This window comes from Spermophilus citellus (assembly GCF_964194105.1).
Source record: "Spermophilus citellus genome assembly, chromosome: 4".
Lineage (NCBI taxonomy): Eukaryota > Metazoa > Chordata > Mammalia > Rodentia > Sciuridae > Spermophilus > Spermophilus citellus.
In genome coordinates this window covers 70900920-70920398 of record NC_138185.1, presented here as the reverse complement: position 1 = coordinate 70920398, position 19479 = coordinate 70900920, and the positions used below count along the sequence as shown (strand labels likewise).

The following is a 19479-nucleotide window of genomic DNA, read 5'->3' as shown; positions in this document are numbered from 1 at the left end:
CAAAAGTCATATTATTTCCCCTTTCTGGTATGTGCTATAAATACCGAGCCCAAATGTCTCACTATTAGGCTCTTGAACCTGACCTTTGTTTGGCCCATTACTGCGCACTCTTTCCTGCTTCCTATATCTGACACTTGACCTGCTAGTGCCTTACTAATTTAGTTAAATTTGAGGCTCTGATCTTCCTGGACTGCCCAGTATTGGCATGATAATTATGTTAATAATTAAAATTCAACTCACAAGTATGTTCTCAATATATCTTTGGAATAAAATATGCTCACTATTACATGCATGTCCTAAATACAATTATTCAGTTTTTAACTACTGTATTTAAAATAGACTTAGGCTAAAACCACAGATAGAATTGAAGAAAGGAGTCTATCAACTGAGTGTGCAGGAAATGGCTCTATGGGAATATGAGCCTGCCCTCACTCTCTCAACCAGAAGGCCTGAGAGAAGATGGTCTCAGTGGCATTTCCTCTAAGCTTACCCCTAGAGATGCCTCAAACTGTCTTAGAATAGCCTATAGTCCTTTCTCGCCAGCATTTCACTCAGGCCAACTTCATATTTCCTTGTCTGTGTAACGCTTGCTGACTCTAAATTCCCACTTTGTTCCAGAGCCTGTGATCCAACTTACTCTAATAACCATCTAATGATTTGCTGGCAAGTGCTCACTGTGGCTTCTCTACACACTTACTATTTTTCACAATCTCATTCTGTCCCAAACCTTCCTTACCCTCACCCGATGTTCATGTTTTCTACATTGTTGAGTTGGGAAAACTATTTATCTTCTATCATTAATCATCTAATTTCTCACCATATCTTTCATATTGCCCCCTTCACTCCCTCTTTCTCATTCTCACAAGTAAGTATAATCAACTCTAGTAAATACACACAACCCCTGTCCCAACTATTTCATTAAATATTAGCTCCTTTAACTGACAAACTTCAGCAAAGGAAAAAAAAGTACTTCAATTACCTCTTTCTTTTATCTCCCCTGATGATTTGGCCTCTACTTAGTGTCACTTAAGATTAAGATATGTGCTGGGTGCAGTGGTGCATGCCCATAATCCCAGTGGCTAAGGAAGCTGAGATACGAAAATATACAAAATCAAAGCCAGCCTCATCAAAAGCAAGGCACTAAGCAACTCAGTGAGACCCTGTCTCTAAAATAAATACAAAATAGGGCTGGGGATGTGGCTCAGTGGTTGAGAGCCCCTGAGTTCAATCCCTAGTAACCTCCCACAAAAAAAAATCAAGAAAGGAAGGGACTGAGGTTGTGGTTCAATGGTACAGTGCTTGACTAACATGTGTAAGGCACTGGGTTTGATCCTCAGCACCAAATAAATAAATAACTATATAGTATTAAAAAAAAGAATAAGAAAAGAATATACTCTTTGGAGATGGATGAGAAAAAACTCTCATCAAATAATTCTTTGATGTCATGTAATGTTTAGAATGGAAATTAGCTTATTAATGGACAGTCAGTTCTTAAGCTATGAAGCTATCTATTCAAAAGAAATTATGTAGTCACACCAATTACCTCAGTCAGTAAAAATGAGAATCAACAGGCACACTTAATCTATGTAATAAGGATTTTATCAAACACATGCTAACAATCCAATCTGAAGTGATTCAGAAGGGAGATTCACTTTCCTACAATCTGCTTCAAAGGCTAAAGGGATTAGTACCTTCTCTGAAGTCCATTGGTTGTAAAGTGATGATTTAGAGTAATATAATAATGCAATGACAAAGAGAATATTAGATATTTGAGTAAAGAAATTCAAAGTCATACCGAAGATTCAGGCTATAAGTATTTTCATTTGAAAAAGAAACAAATGAACCAACTCTTTCAAATAAAGAAATGTAGAGCAATCTACAGTAAGGAGGAAGTAAGATTTAATAAAGATGCTACAAAAATGAATGCACTAAAAAGCGTGAAATACATGGGATTTTTTTTTTTTTTTTTTTTTTTTTTGGGTATAAGGGTTGAACCCAGGGTGTTTAGCCACAGAGCCACATTCCCAGCCCTTTCTTATGCTTCTTTTTTTGAGATTGGTCTCACTAAGTTGCTAAGGGCATCAAGAAATTGTTGAGGCTGGCCTGGAACTTGTGATTCTCATGTCTCAGTCTCCCTGGCCACTAGGATTACAAGCATGCACCACCATAACCAGAGAGGAATTGATTCTTGAAGTGTAGAAAGAAAGACACAATATTAAAAACCATCAGTACAACTGATCAGGAGAAAAGGAAACAGAAATAATATAGAAATAAAAAAGGTTAGGTAGCCACAGATAAATAAGTAGATAGATAATATCCCAACTTCCTTAGTATACATTATTAAAAGATCATGAAAAGTTCCATAATATTTCTAAGGTTCTATTTTTATATCTGTAAAATGTATCTATCTTATTTGTTAGGGAGTGAATAAAATAACCACTCCTAATTATTTAGTATAGTTTTAGCAGACAGTAAACATTAATAGATGTTAAATGTTGATGTCATTATTATAACCTCTAAGTAGCAGTCTCCATGCAAATAAACCACATAATTCAACAGTATTATCTATTAGAGTATGAAGTACTGATGTAAGGAACAGAAAACAATAGACTGAGAGGGACAATAACAATTAGGAACATTATTTAATCATAATGTTGATAACCAACCAAATATAGTTGGTTTCATGGATATGAATAAAAAATTTTAAGCCATTTAAACCATTTCATAGAAAAGAACAAAAGCATCCTCTGATGCATTTAATCTAACACTGACATCCAAACTCAACAAATATAAAATAAATATACAAAAAAATTACAGACCAGGCAAATTTACAAATATAAGCATTTCATATAACTAAAGGTTGAGCCAAAAATTCAAAATCTGAAACTTTTTGAGTACTGACAAGATGCCAAGTAGAAAATGCCACGTGTTACCTCAAATGTCAGGTCCTAATCCAAACACAGCCACAAAAAAATCGCATCAAATTACCTTCAAGCTATATGTATAAGGTATATATGACATATAAATGAGTTTTGTGTTTAGACCTGGGTCCCATCTCAAAGATACCACATTGTGAATATTCCAAACTCGCCCCCCCCAAAAAAAATCCTCATTCTAACATTTACCTTATGCCAAGCATTATGAGCATTATGAACAAGAGACACTCAACCTACAGCAATCAACTAAATTTACTGCTCTATTACCATGTCTGAAATGCAGTTTATCTGAGGAATACAAAATCATTTTCGTATTAGGAAATGCATTACTATGATTCATAGCATAATTGGGTCAGAATAGAAAAAACATATGTATCACCATATGCAAAAGGCCAACTGATAAAATCTCAATATTTATTCACATTTAAGGAATTAACCTAGTAAATGGAAATAGGAAGATGCATTTCTTTTTTCATTACAAAGACTATGCAGTTCACGTGTCAGGGTACTCACATTTATAAAAATTCCTGACATAAGAAATAAAACAAAAATTATTATTGTATCACTAACATAATTCTGGAAATTACAGCAAATGCAATTAAACAAAGACAAGTAAATTATAATTATTCAGAGAAGGGATTGTCCTAAGAGAAAAATGTATAGGTTACAAAATCATATACAGTGGAAGATTTTCCAAAGGTACACTCATACATTTCTGGTGCACTCTGGAAAGCAGCATGGAGATTCCTCAGAAAACTGGGAATGGAACCACCATTCCAGTTATCCCACTCCTTGGTATATACCCAAAGGACTTAAAATCATCATACTACAGTCACACAGACACATGAATGTTTATAGCAGCTCAATTCACAATAGCTAAACTATGGAACCAACTTTGGTATCCTTCAACAGATGAATGGATAAAGAAAATGTGGTATATATACACAATAGAATATTACTCATTACATTAAAAAACGACTTTATGACTTTTGCTGGTAAATGGATGGATCTAGAGACTATCATGCTATGTGAAATAAGCCAATCCCAAAAAACCAAAGGATGAATGTTCTCTCTGCTTTCCAGATGCTAACACACAATGGGCGGGGGGTGGAGAGTTCACTGCATTAAATGAAGGGAAGGGAGGGGGGATGGAAATGAATCAGACATAACTTTCCTATGTTCATATGTGAATATACATTCTCATATATATATACATACATATACATATACATACATACATACACACACACACACACACATATATGAATTTTGCCACCAGTGAAACTCTGCATAATGTACAATCATAAGAACGGGATCCTAATTAGAAAAAAATATATTCCATGTATGTGCAATATGTCAAAATATACTCTTACTCTCATGTATATCTTAAAAAATTAAATTAAAACAAGAAAGTAAGATTTTTTTTCAAATAAAAACACTATGTGAATGAACTGTATGCTTAAAAATGACTAAGATGATAAATTTTATATTATGTGTACTTTACCACAATTAAAACACACACACATACACACACACACACAAGGATGGGTGGTTATCTCTATAGTTAAAGATAACTTATACAAATAAGTTTATCTGTAGTTTCAAATGGACCTGTATTGAGCTACGTCTAAATCCCCAAAAATTGTTTTAATAAAAAAACTTAAAATACTAATCATATATGAGAGCTACTACATTAAAATGAAGAAGACAAACTTATAATAAAGAAATCAGGTAAGAAACAGAAGCATACAGAATTGGAAATAAAAAACACACAGTATGCCAGCTTGAAAGAATTGAACATTTTATGTATCTAGCCCAGCTTGTTTTACCAGTGAACTGCTCAAAACTTTCAAAGAAAAGACAATTTTCATACTACATAAAATTTATTTGGAGTTGCCCTATCTAGCATGGTTGTCACTAACCATAACTAGTTACTGAATGTTTGAAATGAACTAGTGTAATTGATGAAATAAATATTAATGTTATCTCTGTTCAATCTAGTTAGATTTAAATAATTGAATATAGCTAGTGGCTAACAATTGAACAGTGCAGCAATAGAGGGTGGAAAAGATGAAAGCTTCACATTTTGATATGTTTATGATGTCAAGAAAACAACAGCCAATTTTATTTATCCTACAAAAACATCTGGATATAAAGCTTTTAAGTTAATCTAATAGGTGTGAAAAAATATGCAATGATCAAGAGCTGGAGTTTTTCCTCTAGGAATGGAATGGCATCATAATAACCAGGAAATATAACTCATGACATTAGTTATAGCAATTAAATATAATTCATGATATTAGTTATAGCAGGAGAAAAAGTCTGAGAACATATCAATATAATTCAGTATGTACTCAATTTTTTTTTGTTTTAAAGAATACTTTTATAAGCCTGGTGCAGTTATGCACACCTGTAATCCCAGCCACTTGGGTGGGCTGAGACAGGAGGATCACGAATTCAAAGCCAGCCTTAGCAATGGCGAGGCACTAAGCAACTCAGTGAGACCCTGTCTCTAAATAAAATATAAAATATGGCTGGGGATGTGGCTCAGTGGTTGAGTGCCCAAGTTTAATCCCCGGTACCAAAAACAAAACAAAACAAAACAAAAAAAAAAACAAAAAACACCCAAAACTTTCCTAGCATGATAAAATAAGAAATATCAAGAATCAATAAACATCATCTAATCTGAAACTAAAACACTAGGAACATTGCCATTAAGGTCAGGAAGGAACTAGACAGAACAATAACTATTACTAAAAATATTATTTATCACATTCTTATAAGCAACATGAAATAAAAAGAAATATGACATAATTATTTGATAAAAGAATAAAATCACTGTTATCTGTAAAAGGAAAACCATTAAAATCTGTTGCAACTATTAAAACTAACAAGTGACTAGTCAAGCTGTTAGCTTTTAATCAATAAAATAGATTCACCACAAGTGGACATGTTAATAATAATATATTTAAAAAAAAATTCTCTAGTAAGTAAATTTAAATTATTGCAAAATTACCACAAAGTCTTCAGGGCCACATATTGCTGAGACTTCCCTTGAAATAAATTAAATCAAATTTGGTTAAACTCTTCAAAGGTTTCTTACTCAGAGGTTATCCCACATGACTAAGAATTCTGTCTCAACCTACACAAACTTCAATCAATCCACAGTGATTACTGACACTGACTTCCTATGGCTCAACAACCAACCATGGCAAAACTAAATCCAGTTCAGAAAAAAGGATAACTAATATTTATTATTTTCTTCATGCTGTGAAAAGGAGTATCATGTTTCCTCTCAGAGTACACCCCTGAACTTTTAGAAGTTTAACCATATGAAAGAAATCTAAAAGAGTATATGAAAAGGCTAAAGATTTGGAATTCTAATTCAATTTCCTCTCACACTTTAATAAGAGCCTGTAGCAAACATTTATTTTTAGAAACATTTTTGGTATGGTACTGAACAAAAGACTATTGTGTATTAAACATAGTAAGGTCTCTCTGGTCCCATCTATACCAACTTTACAAACATCAGGTTGGAATTAAATGATTTTAAACTTTAAATCAACAATTTCCAGACCACAAAACCTATTCCATACTTATCAGTACATACTAAGTTCTTTAAGTGAGTTATAGCTGAGTTAGAATGTGAAATCTGCATTTTCAGGTGCTAATAAAAGAACTTTCTTTTAGACTTTGGATACATAATGCCGAATTGTCCAAGAATGCCATATAATGTTTTCATTTCCTTTTCCAACAAAAATTTTTTCATCTGCACTTGATAAATTTCCTGACTATATCATTCCTAATGAAAAACATATGGGTATCATTCATATTACTCTACTACTTTCTTATTAAATAGGAATTCTGACTTTTTCTCTAAGTTAACAAAGTAAAAAAGATAGTTCAGAACCACTATGAACATTTCTGTCTTAATTTATGGTATGTGTTCTGCAATAGACCTTCTAAAATGCAAAAGGAGATAAGAAATTATCTATGATTAGTAGTGTGGTGATTTTAAAACATGTCCACAAATTCTTGGACATGTTTCCCATCAAAAGGTAGAGTTAGTTCCCTCCCTTTGAATATGGGCCAGTCTCAGTGACTCACTTCTAATAAACAGAATGTGGCAGAAGTATAGCTGAAGGCTGTGGAGGCTAGGTCATAAAAGGTGACATAGCTTCCTCCTGGCTCCCCTGATTGGATGTTCACCCATAAAACCAAGTCACCATGCTGTAACGAAGCCAAGCAGGCATATGGAAAGGCCTCAATTCCACTCCCAACCAAGGTCCCTGCCAAAAACCAGCATCAATTGCAGACATTTGAGTGAAAGACTCTTCATAAGATTCTAACCATCAGAAGCTTTGAGCTATCTCAAAAGATACCATTGGAATAAAGACAAGCTGTCCCTACCAAACTTCAAATTGCAGATGTATGAAAAATAAAAATCATCTTTATTTTAAGCCACTAGATTTTTATTATGCAGCAAAAGTAACTGGAACATGTAGATTATTCTGGCCAAAGTCTACCATCTTATCCTTTCCATTTCAAATTTACCTGAGAAGATAAACCCTTCTGAAACAAACAAACTATGCTGACAGATGAGGTCTCAGTTAACACACCCTAGCAACCTGCTGGCTTGAATCCCAGCATTCATTACCCTTGACTGCCAGATAGCCTTCTCTTGTGCTCTTTACTTCTCACCTCTTAACACCATACTCCACAGCCTCCTCTTTTATCCTGTCTTAAACTTACTGCTTACTTTGAAAAGCTGCTTTTATTAAACACCCTGGCTTATGAAACTGTTGCTACTGCTAACACATGTTCCACATGTTTAATCAATGAACAAGTGAAATCTGCCTGAAAAAGTTATTCTATGAATCTAAGACTGGAAACTAATTCATGATGTTTTGTTGGAGCCATTCAAATGGGTTGAGTCCAATCAAATAGCCATATCAAAATATTTGTTCCTCCTTCAAAGAACACCAGAAGAGGGAATATCCTAATTACTGAAATAATTTAAGAAACACAACCCTGAAAAGTTAAATGTTCAGAAGGGACCTTGGAGATAGTATAGTTTAGCATTTGTTTTTAGCCATTGAGATACTGACATAACCCAGGGAAGGTTTTTATGATGTAAATACTAAGAATTTTTATCTTATTCCATTCTCACTGGGATGTCAACCTGCCATAATATAATGGCAATTTTAAAGTTCAATTTTGTTAGTATTTCATAAAGTTCTGTTAGTATTTTATAGCTTTGGCAATAAAATATGTTCCATGCAATCTTATTTAATGTTTTGTCCTAAAAGTTTAGGATAAATGACATAACAGTTTATGATAAATATAATAAATGTATCCTTAGGAATCCATAAATACTATTCTTAGGAAAAAAATTTAATGTGGCTATTTTACTTCTACCATAAGAAATGTTAGCAGCCATTGCCTTTATCTGAATCATCTGGGAAAACTGATGCGAATGACACCCAGCAAGTTTGCACAATTGGTCTGAGGTCATATAACCAGTTCATTGCAAAACTATGACCAGAAGTTTGATACACTCATACTTTCTATCTAGATACATAGGAGGCTCACTAAGGATTGGATCAGTAGAAGGAAAATCATTACCGTACGTCTCAATTCAAAAGGAAAGTCAAAGCCGCTAGCTGGGTTTTAACTCCTTCAATGTGACACTCACAGTCTTTCTATTGGACTATCTTTCTTATTAATGTAAAGAAACAAAATAATGGAAGGGCCTAAGGTGACCATGGGGGGAATGTGGCTGACAGTGTGGACTGGCTATCTGAAAGCCATCTACAACCCCAACATTCCTTATATTAACTACCAAGAGTATAAGGGTCAAACGCTCAATCTTGGCCCTCCCTTACAGTTATTAGAGGTGACAATATGCAAAATTACAAAAATGAGAATATATATAGAAGTCCTATAGAGGGCATTTCTTCTCAAATAAAAACATTAATCCTGTGGAAGGGTCTAGACCCTTGTGCCCTCTTCTCCTGAAGAGTATGGATATGACTGTTGGAGACACAAGACCCATCTTGTTTCCATGGGTATAAAAGCCATGTGCTGAGGTTTGTAACAGGCAGAGAGAAGGAACCTGGCTCTCCAATTACACAGGTCAGCCATCACAGGGCCCTGGACTATCTATCCTTGGGCTTCCTATTGAGTGAATTTTAAGACTATACATTCATTTTGTAGTTACCTGTAGCTAAATACAATCCCAAGTCTTACAGGATAAAACCTGGCTTTTCGTTCTCAACCCACTTTGTTCCCAAGTGGTTTGTCCATCTGGCTTAGTCTCATACCGGTGAATTTGGGAAACAAATGTTTAGGCACCTTCAACTTCACCTTAGCTCATGCCACAACCCCATAGTTTCTTAAAAGATAAATAAGAGAGTGAGGTATATAACTATTGTCTCTAAGAAGAAATGAACAAGATGGTAGTCGGTCTCCCTGTAGCAGATGGCAGAGCCAATGCTGCCTGGAGTGATGACAGAGAAATGGTTTCTATCCCTGTAGTGGAACACTTAACCTCAATCCTGGACAGTATCTAGATAACCAAAAACCAGAAAGAAAAAAACTATGCCACATTCCTAACTTCGACTTGGGAAAAAACATAAATCCAGTGCCTTAATTAGAGGAGATACAACAAAAATTATCCACTTGACAGAGTTTCTTTTATTTCAATTGAGCATCATGTTGGAGATTCTCCATGTCATGTTCCATGTAAGTCAGAAACAAAGGGTACTGAGTCTAAGCAATACAATAATTCTCAGGAAGGCTTGTGAACAGAATCAGGGTGCTTTCTATTCTTCTTTCACTGTTCCTTCTGATAAAGTTGATTGTGCCAAGTCATAGTTTTACCAATTGTAAAGTTCAGTGGTATTTTCCCAAGAGGCAGAAAAGAATATGTAACATTGAGAAGCTGGGAATTTTACTAGTTGCATGCCAAAAAATTAATTTAAAAATAAAGAAAAGAATGCTTCTCTACAGGGGAGTGCAAAAATGCTTGGCAAATTTCTTGGATTAAGGTTCACAAAATCCAGACAAACCAGCAGCCATTCTGGACCAATAGCCTAGACCTTCACTCTACAAATTAAAAGAGAATTACTAATCCAATCCATACCTCTATAGCTGAGGGTGACCATAAGGATTCAGAATATAAAAGTACAATAAGATACAGCATTCCATAGAATTCCCGGGGTCCAATGATGATCCAAGAGGAATCTCTTAATCCGAGGCTTTAGAGTTGTGCTACATAGAAAATTCTACATAAGAAGGACTTAAGTCAAGCAAGTAATAAACATAAAGGAAATAAGGAATGATATTTATCGAAAAAACTGATACCTACTAACTACTATAAATAAAGCAATCTATACTCAAGGAGGATTAAAAAAAAAATAAAAAACACTGGAAAAAAAGCAATGAGTTTAAATAGACCTTTACATCAGAACAGTTTTCAAAATTTTAAAATCAAACCTGTAGAACCAGAACTGTCTTAGTTATCTAGACTGACTTTATTGAGTAGAAATTCCCCCTCTTGCACCCAAATAAATGGAACCCTAGCTTAGGATACAGACTATTACATGTCTGTTATAGCAAGCAACTGATTCACATGCTCGTTACTCAAATAATATTGTACATGTTTGTTATAGCAAGTCACTGATTCATAGGCTGGTTATTCAAATGACACTAAGTTAAAGACACCAGAAAAAAAAAATTATCAAACTAAAAAAAAAAAAAAAAAAAAAAAATCAGTTATTTCCTTCAAAAATTTCCCTAAATATTTAGTGACATGTTAAGCAATTTCTCAAAAAGGCGTACATATAAAACAGTTTCCCCCTACCTAGCACATTTCCTGGAGGTACCTCCTCTAGATCTTCCAGTTCCCTGCCCATCAGAAGATACAGGTTTTCCAGTGTACAGCACGCCATGTGAGGGACTGGGGGAAGGTCATCTGGTGGGGCTGAGAAGCCTAATGGTACCTAGGTAAAATTAAAAAAAAAAAAAGATCAAAGGTAAGTTAGGAGGCATATGAAAGAATTAACTGGCATCTGTAATTCTTTCTATTCATCAATAAGATATGGCATAGCCACCACAATCATGTAAACCAAAAACATGCAAATTTGAAATTATATGATAAGAAATGTCTCACTTCATTGCATAAAATTTGAAGTACTAAAACTTCTCCAATATTAAAAAACTGCCCAGATTCCCACTTGATTGTAGGCTTCAAGGCTAAGAACATAAATTCTGTTGTAACTGGTAGCACATTCTTGCTGCTGGTATTGTGGCAAACCATGCCATGCACTGGTGGTGGTGACTACTCTACTATTGTTTCAACACTCATTATTACTACAATAATTTAAATTATTTTAATCTTATGATAATGTTCTTCAAGTATTCAACAAGGGCTGGTGCTAGTGCCTAGTAACACATGAAAATAACTAATAAAAGTATCATAGAAAAAATCTAAACAATTGCCATATCATATGCTATGTTGTTAATCTTGAAGAGAGCATGCTGTGAAATATTAGGAACACTGATGAAAAGACATAGCACACACACACAGCAAAATTATGCTGCAAGAATAACAGATTTATGAGCTCTCCTATATTATGTTTATTCTTAAAGAGAAACTATTTTAAATGATTCAAGGTTTGAGTTGTGTGAAGTCTTCAGAGATACATCCTCCACATGAATGAAAGCACCTTGGAAGTTTTTAAATCAAAACCCAACACATCTTTGGTATTCACAGGCCCAAGGTTCTTTGCTATTTATAAGAAGTGGGAAAAAAGTCTCAGATACAACATATACAAAGGTAACGAACATTACAAGCTTAGAGTGACACAAAAACGTAGTACACAAAAATAAGTTCATAAAGGCTTAGAGCAAGGAGAGTCTCATGCATTCAGGAAGACCTGGAAACTTCATGAAAATGATATCTTTTCCAACATACGCTACACCTAAATGTGCAAGTTCTGATACAATCACAAAACAGGTTGGAAAGAAAAAATACAAAGATAGAAAGCAAGAGAATTATCCACAATTTGTCCATACACTTAAAAACAGATAAATTATAATTAATAAGACAGCACAGAGGCAGAGGTATAAGATCAATAAACAGATGTTAATAGTATTTCCACAGACTGACAGTAGACAGAATATTATACATATTTTAAAACCGTTAACTTACAGAATAGCAAGAAAATATAAGATAGTTACAAATGAATCTAACAAAGTGACTGAAAATCATAATGAAGAAAACTATAAAACTTGAATAAGAAACATTAAAAATGACCTAAATAAACAGATAAGCCTAACATATATGGATGACAAGATGTTACATTACAAATTGATGATTCATGCCAAATGGAATTTACAGTAATTACAATCAAGTTTCAACAGAGCTTTTCATGGAACCTGAAAGCTCACCATAAACTTCATACAGAGGAGAGGTGAGGAATAAAGAAGATACCCCCCCCCCCACACACACACACAAAAAAAAAAAAAAAAAAAAGGAGAGAGACTTGGCCTTTTAGATGTCACAACATTTAGGAATAAAGAGAGCACTGAAGAGACACTGTTAGAAAAAAATAAAAATTTTTGAAAAGTAAGCAAAAAACCTAATAGTTCAGAAAAAAGACCCATGTATGTGTGAAATTCGATTTATGAATAGTTGAACAAAGCAAATTAGTGACAGAAATGGTCTATTCAATGATGCTGGAACAACTGGTCGTTTGGTAAATAAAGGAAATTGGATCCCTTCATACTGTAAACAAACACTGGATTCAACATCTAAATATGAAAAGCAAAACATTAAATTTTAGAAGGAAACACAGGAGAAAGTTTTGTGGCTTCAATATGGTTCCAATTCCAATTTTATTACACAAGCCACAAAATCAAAACTCACGAAGGTAGTGACTAATAAATCCAACTATACTGAAATTAAGAGTTTCTGTCCGTCAAAGGATAACAAACAGAAAGAAAAGACAGGTCCCAAACTGGAGAAGAAATCTGCAAAACTTAAACTGACAAGAAATTACTATTTAGAATACACAAAAGACTTCTAAAACCCAGTGTTTTCTCAAAAGCTGCACAGTAGAAAACAGGGAAATGACACTGAGAAAATATAAATGACCAACAGATGTAATTAATCATAATAAGGAAAATGTAAATTAAATCTACTATAAAACACCAGATCATGGCCATCAGATTGGCAAAAATTAGAAGCCTAACAATATCAAATTTTGCTGAGGATTTGAACAAGTAGAACATTGAGCCATGCCAGGACACCACTCCATGACTATGTAACTCCTGTTGGGAGTATAAATCAGAACTATTTTGAAAGCCAATTTAATCCAGGTACAGTGATACACACCTGTAATCCCTGTGACTGGGGAGGCTGAGGCTCTAAGCAACTTAGCATGACCCTGTCTCAAAATTAAAAATAAAAAGGGATGGGGATGTTGCTCAGTGGTTAAGCACCTCTGGGTTCAATCCCCGGCACCGCCCCCCCACAACCCCCAAAAAAGGAGAGACAATTTTAAAATTATCTTGTTAGGTCAAAGAATATCTAAGCAATTCTGCTACAGATGTATTCCCTAGAATTGCTTGCAAATATACATAAGAAGGTATGTTTAAAAATATTCAAAGTATCATTTGTTTACCAAAACCAAAACAAAAACAGCTTAAGCCCAAATATATAGTGATAGGAAAATGGATAAACAAAATATGTACTTATATGATGGAATATTATGTAGCAGTGAACAATAAATGAACTAGAAGAACAGGCATTAAAGGAGTAATTTCTCAATTAAGTTAAAAAAACAAGTCATAGAAGCATAACTACATTAAGAAAACATTTGTACAAAGTTCAGAAACATGTGAATATAACAATGTATTATTTAGAAATGCATATGTAGGTTGTAAACTATAAAGAAAAGAAAATCAAGAGAACGATGTGGCCAGCAGACTAAAGGTGCCCCCCCCCACACACACACAGTTCTTGCTTCCTGGTGTTAATGCCTTTGTGTAATCTCCTCCCCAAGTGTGAGTGGGATTTGTGAGACTTGCCTTTAACTAATGGAACGTTCCAAAGGAGACAGGACACCACTCCATGCTATGTAACATCATACAAGACTGTCTTGCTAGCAGACTCATTCCAGAGGCTCAATGGATTGTTCAAATAAGCCTCCAAGTTGGAAAAGTCTCTAAGGCAAGAAGCTGAAGGTGGCCTCTAGGCAGTCAATAGTTAGTAAAAACCCCAAGGCCTTCATTGCCTGCGGTGTAGATATGAGTTTTGCCAACATTCTACGGGTTCCAGGAAACAGATCCTTCCCCAGTCAATCCTATAACCTGGTCAACACCCTGACTACAGATTTTTGGGATAAATAAAAAGGGATGGGGATGTTGCTCAGTGGTTAAGCACCTCTGGGTTCAGAGAAGAGACAGCTGAGCCATGCCTAGACTCCTATCATGAAGTCTGAGATGTTAAAATGTGTAGAGTAGCAAGCTGCTAAATTTGTTGTAATCTATAATATGCAGCAGCAGACGAACAGTACTAAAATTCTGGGGAGCACTTACTTCTGGGCTAGATCTGACATATTTTGTTTGTTTTTCTTTCTGTTTTAAATATTTATTTTTTAGTTGTAGTTGGACACAATACCTTTATTTATTTATTTTTATTTGGTGCTGAGGATCAAACTCAGGGCCTCGAAAATGCTAGGCAAGCGCTCTACTGCTAAGCCACAACCCAGTGCTGTTTTTCTTTTTTAAGGTAGACTGGAATTAGGTTTTATGAGGCTTTGTTTATAAATAAGGAGCCATTTGTGCTATGAATTAATTTTATCATTCCTACCTGAGTCATTTGATATACAAGGAGCTGATTTCAACCTCTAGCCACACAAGAGCAGAGACACACCGTGCACAGAAAGTAAACTGGTGTGCTCATGAAATCTGTAATGCCCAATAAATCAGTATTCCACTTAATACTTCTTACTTAACTGGACAATTTAGAGAGTAAAGAAAGAAATTGTCAGATGGTGACCCCTATTGATAAACAACAAATGATCAATGATATCTAAGCCAAGATGTTACGATAATCATAAATAGGTTTTCTACATAAAATATAACCCTATAAAATATAACCCTTTAGATACCAAGTGATGTACTCCATTTGCAGCCCAGCCAAGAATGCTTAACCTCCACACCACATTGTGATCTCTTAAGGACTAAACTGCTAAAACTGATAGAGTAAGGATTTAAGGCAAGAAAAACTAAGGGCAGAGACTTTTCTTCCACAGCTCCCTTCCACTCTGGCTTTCACCTTTCCTGGTTTACCTATAGAGAGTCTGCTTCCTGCACAGAGAGAAGCTCATACTTTCTGTTTCTGATGTTTTATGTTATTAACTGACAGACAAGCTGCTTCCTGCTGATCCTGATCCTGACTGGCTACCTGTTCTTTCAGTATCTTAGTCATCCTATGACCTTTATTGCTTCATTATAATGTATGTTATCTTAATTTCAAAAATGTTCTGAAACAGTTCTAGTCTGTGATCTCTTTCACTCTCTGGTTAAGGCATTTTTAGATGCCAGCTGTCTAACAGCTTACAGACACTCATACTGGATTTCTGGGACCCACCTACTATTACCTGCTCACTCTCCATACCTTTGAACTAAGCCAACCTGTTTTTGGGGTCTCCACATTTCTTGAAGCTCAGCTCTTGACTCCAGCATGACATGTACTCTTACCCATTCAGTCCCTAGCCACAAGATGATATTTGCCTTGAAAAGAAAAGCTTTATAATTCAATAAAGCCCGAAAATTGGATAACATACTGGTGTGGTTTCCTAAATGTTATGAAGTGAGACATAAATAACAGATGTTACCAACGCAACAGAAGAAGAGATACAGAATTTACTCAGGTATGCCTTTCTTTTAAGGTATCCAAAGAGGTATCAGACCCTTGAAATAATATACTGATATTTTATTTCCAATTCTTACCCTTTGCAAAAACTCAATAGGACTGTACTTGGGCCCCAAGACAAAAATTTTCTCTCCTCTTCGAGCTACACCGCTGAATACACGAGCAAATGCAATAAAAGACTCTTGGTTGCTTCCTTCCTGGGGCACAGGATTAGTGGCCATACTCTCCACCTGTTGCTCATCACCTGCCAGGAACAAAGGGTAATAAGTGCCAAGAATACTCTCTTTAATCCAAGATCTGCCTGAAACAAAGGAAACAGTAAATATATTTGGTCCAGTTTCAGGAGATAAACATTAAGAATGAAAAGAATATTGATAAAAACTATAATTAAAGCTAAAATCTCAGTACTAAAGGATGAGCATCCTATGTTAAGCAAAACATCAAATACTTAACACTAAAGCCTATTTAGGTAAGCTATACCTCTTGGCTCTTCTCTTTGTGGGCTTGTTTCCAGGGCACTCGCATCTTGGGTGGGCTCCAAAGGTGCCTGCCCTTGTGCTGCAGCGAGCTTCTCTGCATGCCTCTGTCTTGCACGTTCACGTCTTTGAGCAATTTCTTCTTGAGTAAGAGGCCTACAGGACATCACAAATAGGTTATGATCTGGCAACATCAAGCACCTCTTGGTTCATTCAAGAAGGAAAACAGCAAGTACAGACAGGGCTAAATAAAATGATTAGTCTCAAGTGCCTTTCAGGCTAAAGACCTCTCCGAGTTCTCCCATAGCTCCAGCAACAGGAAGAAAGTGCCCACCAGGCTCTCTAACAATGCTGCATCTCCAGCTAATATGAGCTTATGAACTGGCAGGCAAAAGTCCAAGTCCACAAGTGGAGCTAAGCATAGCAACATGGATCCTTTCTCAGATATCAGTATTCCTTCTGGAAGAGGAAAGGAAAGGGAGAAGGAAGGGAACAAGCAAAAGATACCCAGACTTGGAATGCCCCAAAGAGAAACATGCTCAAGGCCTCAGTAAGAAATTGAGGCTTTCTTCCTAAGTACAAACATGTATCTTCATATAGAACTGGAGTTCACAAAGAAGGGTTCCAGGCCAGGCTGCATACTGGCAATTCAGCAGAACTAACAGGTCAAATTCAAATGCTTAGACATTATGTTAGATCCAAGAGATACCAAAACAGAAAAGGCAATGTGCAGGTGTAGATATGTCTTTTGTTGGGGGTTAGTCTGAAAGGTGTTGTTAATTAAGCTATTTTATCCAAAAAGAATTGTTCTCATGCCTATTAGGACTTAGAGAAAGTGCTTAGAGCTTTAATATCAAAATGTTTTTGCAAAAGGTAAATTTGAAGTTGAATAAAAATGGTCATTCTGTTTGGTAGGTGGTTGTTCCCCAGGATGTGGTTCCCTTCATGTAGCGGTCCTCATGAATCACCTACATGCTCACCCCCAACATAGGAGCAAAGCCAATTCTGCCCTAAAGTTGGTAAAATCTGAACCTCTTTCCCGTTCTTCTTGGGAATGAGCATTGAGATAGCAGGCTAATCTTCTGGTCTCAACTTGATGTTCCACCTCTGAAAGCTGCTCTATTCTGCCTAGTCCCAACACTTTGTGCCTCTGTTCCACATTGTCCCTCACCTTTGACATTATGATTCCAGCTTTACTTCCTGATCTCTGAATTAACACTAGACTGTTAGTCTCATCTCTCCCCTTGACATGCCACCTTCCCCTCCTCTCTCCTTAAGCACTGTGAAACCACAGGACAGGCATTCAGCATGGGTACTTCCCATCTGTCTTCTAACTGGCCACATACTCTTGGAGCTTCTTGTCAAATGCCCTAAAACCTCTTCCACCTTTTTACTTCACATAGGGTAAGTAGGAATGACTGCTTAAGTCACTAATGGTCCCCTGCTATCCACTTCAGATACCTGCAGTTAGGCAGGACTTCCCACTAGACCTAGACTCTAGTTCTGCCTTTCTTGTTAGCTGCCTCTCAGAATGGAAGAGTTTAGTTCTAGGAGTTGGCCCTTCTTGTCAGACCCATTCCATTACAGGGCTGTGCAACAGGATACAAACATGAGAGACTAATCCATGACACTGGCCCAGTTGAGATGTTGTACTCAGGCAACCAGAACTGCTGGCACTGGAAAGACTGGCTATCAACACAGGAGAAAAGCCCCTCTTCATGGGAAGCTCTCAGTGTTAGAAGGTCTTTCAAACACAGGATGCATTTTGCTTCCTCAAAATTGCTAGGCATGGATGCTGTTCTGTCCTCTGGAGCAGTTCTCTTTCCCCTTTCCTTGGAATCATCTCGCTCAATCGCTTCCCCTCACCCTTCTCTTCCCCAGGTTAACCCCTTCAGCAATTCCTTCAACCAGGCCTCAGACAACAATCCTTATTTCTAAATTTTTGCTAAATACTCTTAAAAATATCTGGGGAGTGTGAATTAAAACATCCACACATAACACAGTATCATTATTACTAGCATCAGGAGGAAGAGACACCTGAGGCACTTGCTTGCCCTCAGAAGTTTCTTCTAACAGGCTTAACACGAGTCCAGACATTGTGCTAATCACTTCACATGGGTTATAGCATACAAATATCTCAACAATTAAATGAAGTACACTTTCCATTCCCTTTTACATTAAGAGAAAATGGAGAATTAGAAAATTTAAGCAATATGAGCCAAATTCAGATATTAAGTGGAGAGGTCTGGATTCTAATCTAGATCTGCTTGGCTCCAAGCCCAATGCCCATTATCATCAACCTCTGTCTTCCATTTAGAAGGAATTAAGATGATAAAAAAATCACCATTTTAATTAAGTGCAATTTTAACTCTGATTCATAAAGAAGCAAAATTTTCACCTCATATATTAAATTTTCATCTACATAATCTCATGACAGGATCTGGAATTAATAGGCACTTATGGTCATTAGTTAGCATTAACTGCATAGGTACTTGCTGTCTTCCTAGGTATGTATCCATCCATCCAGTTAAAACCTCCCATGTGCCATGCACTATGTATGTACTAGCAGCGGTGGTAGAGGGGAACAAGCAAACAGACAGAAGTCAATGAGGATTTATAAAAAGTGTCCTCTGTACATCTAGTATTTGTTAAAACAAAGAGGAACTTATTTCTAAGAAAACAGGGCTCTATTGATAAGGAAATAGCTGCAAGTGGTGGGTTATTTGGGCAGGTTATTTGGGTGGGTTTAAGGAACTAGAAATGAAGGATAGCAAAGGTGAGAATATTGACTGGAAATTCAAATGTCAGGTTGGGAGGTGAATATGGAGGTGAAAGGAAAAGAAGGAAGAACACAAAACTATTGAACTTCAGAATTCCCTAACAGTGATCATGCTCTGGCCTCTATGGTACTGATAAACAGGACAATGTCAGAGAAAGAGTTGGTAGAGGGGTTGTTAGAAGTCAATACCAAAAGTCACCATTTTACGAGGTAGCTGACATGATGGGGATCAGGTGACAAAAAAGAAAAGTGACATCTGTTTGAAGATGCTATAAAGGGACAGATAGGTGAGGATGGTGGGATTACAAGGTTAAGAGAATAATTCTCTAAAATGAGTCCCTG

At 36.0% G+C, this 19479-nt stretch overlaps 1 protein-coding gene across 2 annotated transcripts in view; it reads right to left on the bottom strand.

Moving 5' to 3' along the window:
* Nucleotides 1-19479, bottom strand: part of EFL1 (elongation factor like GTPase 1) — a 144127-nt gene that overhangs the window by 73698 nt on the left and 50950 nt on the right. For both annotated transcript variants that reach the window (XM_081293595.1, XM_081293594.1), the window contains exons 13-15: nucleotides 16363-16514; nucleotides 15960-16126; nucleotides 10801-10939 (exon numbers count right to left, since the gene is read on the bottom strand). In XM_081293595.1, the coding sequence (XP_081149721.1) occupies nucleotides 10801-10939; nucleotides 15960-16126; nucleotides 16363-16514 (458 nt within the window). The remainder of the gene's footprint in view (nucleotides 1-10800; nucleotides 10940-15959; nucleotides 16127-16362; nucleotides 16515-19479) is intronic.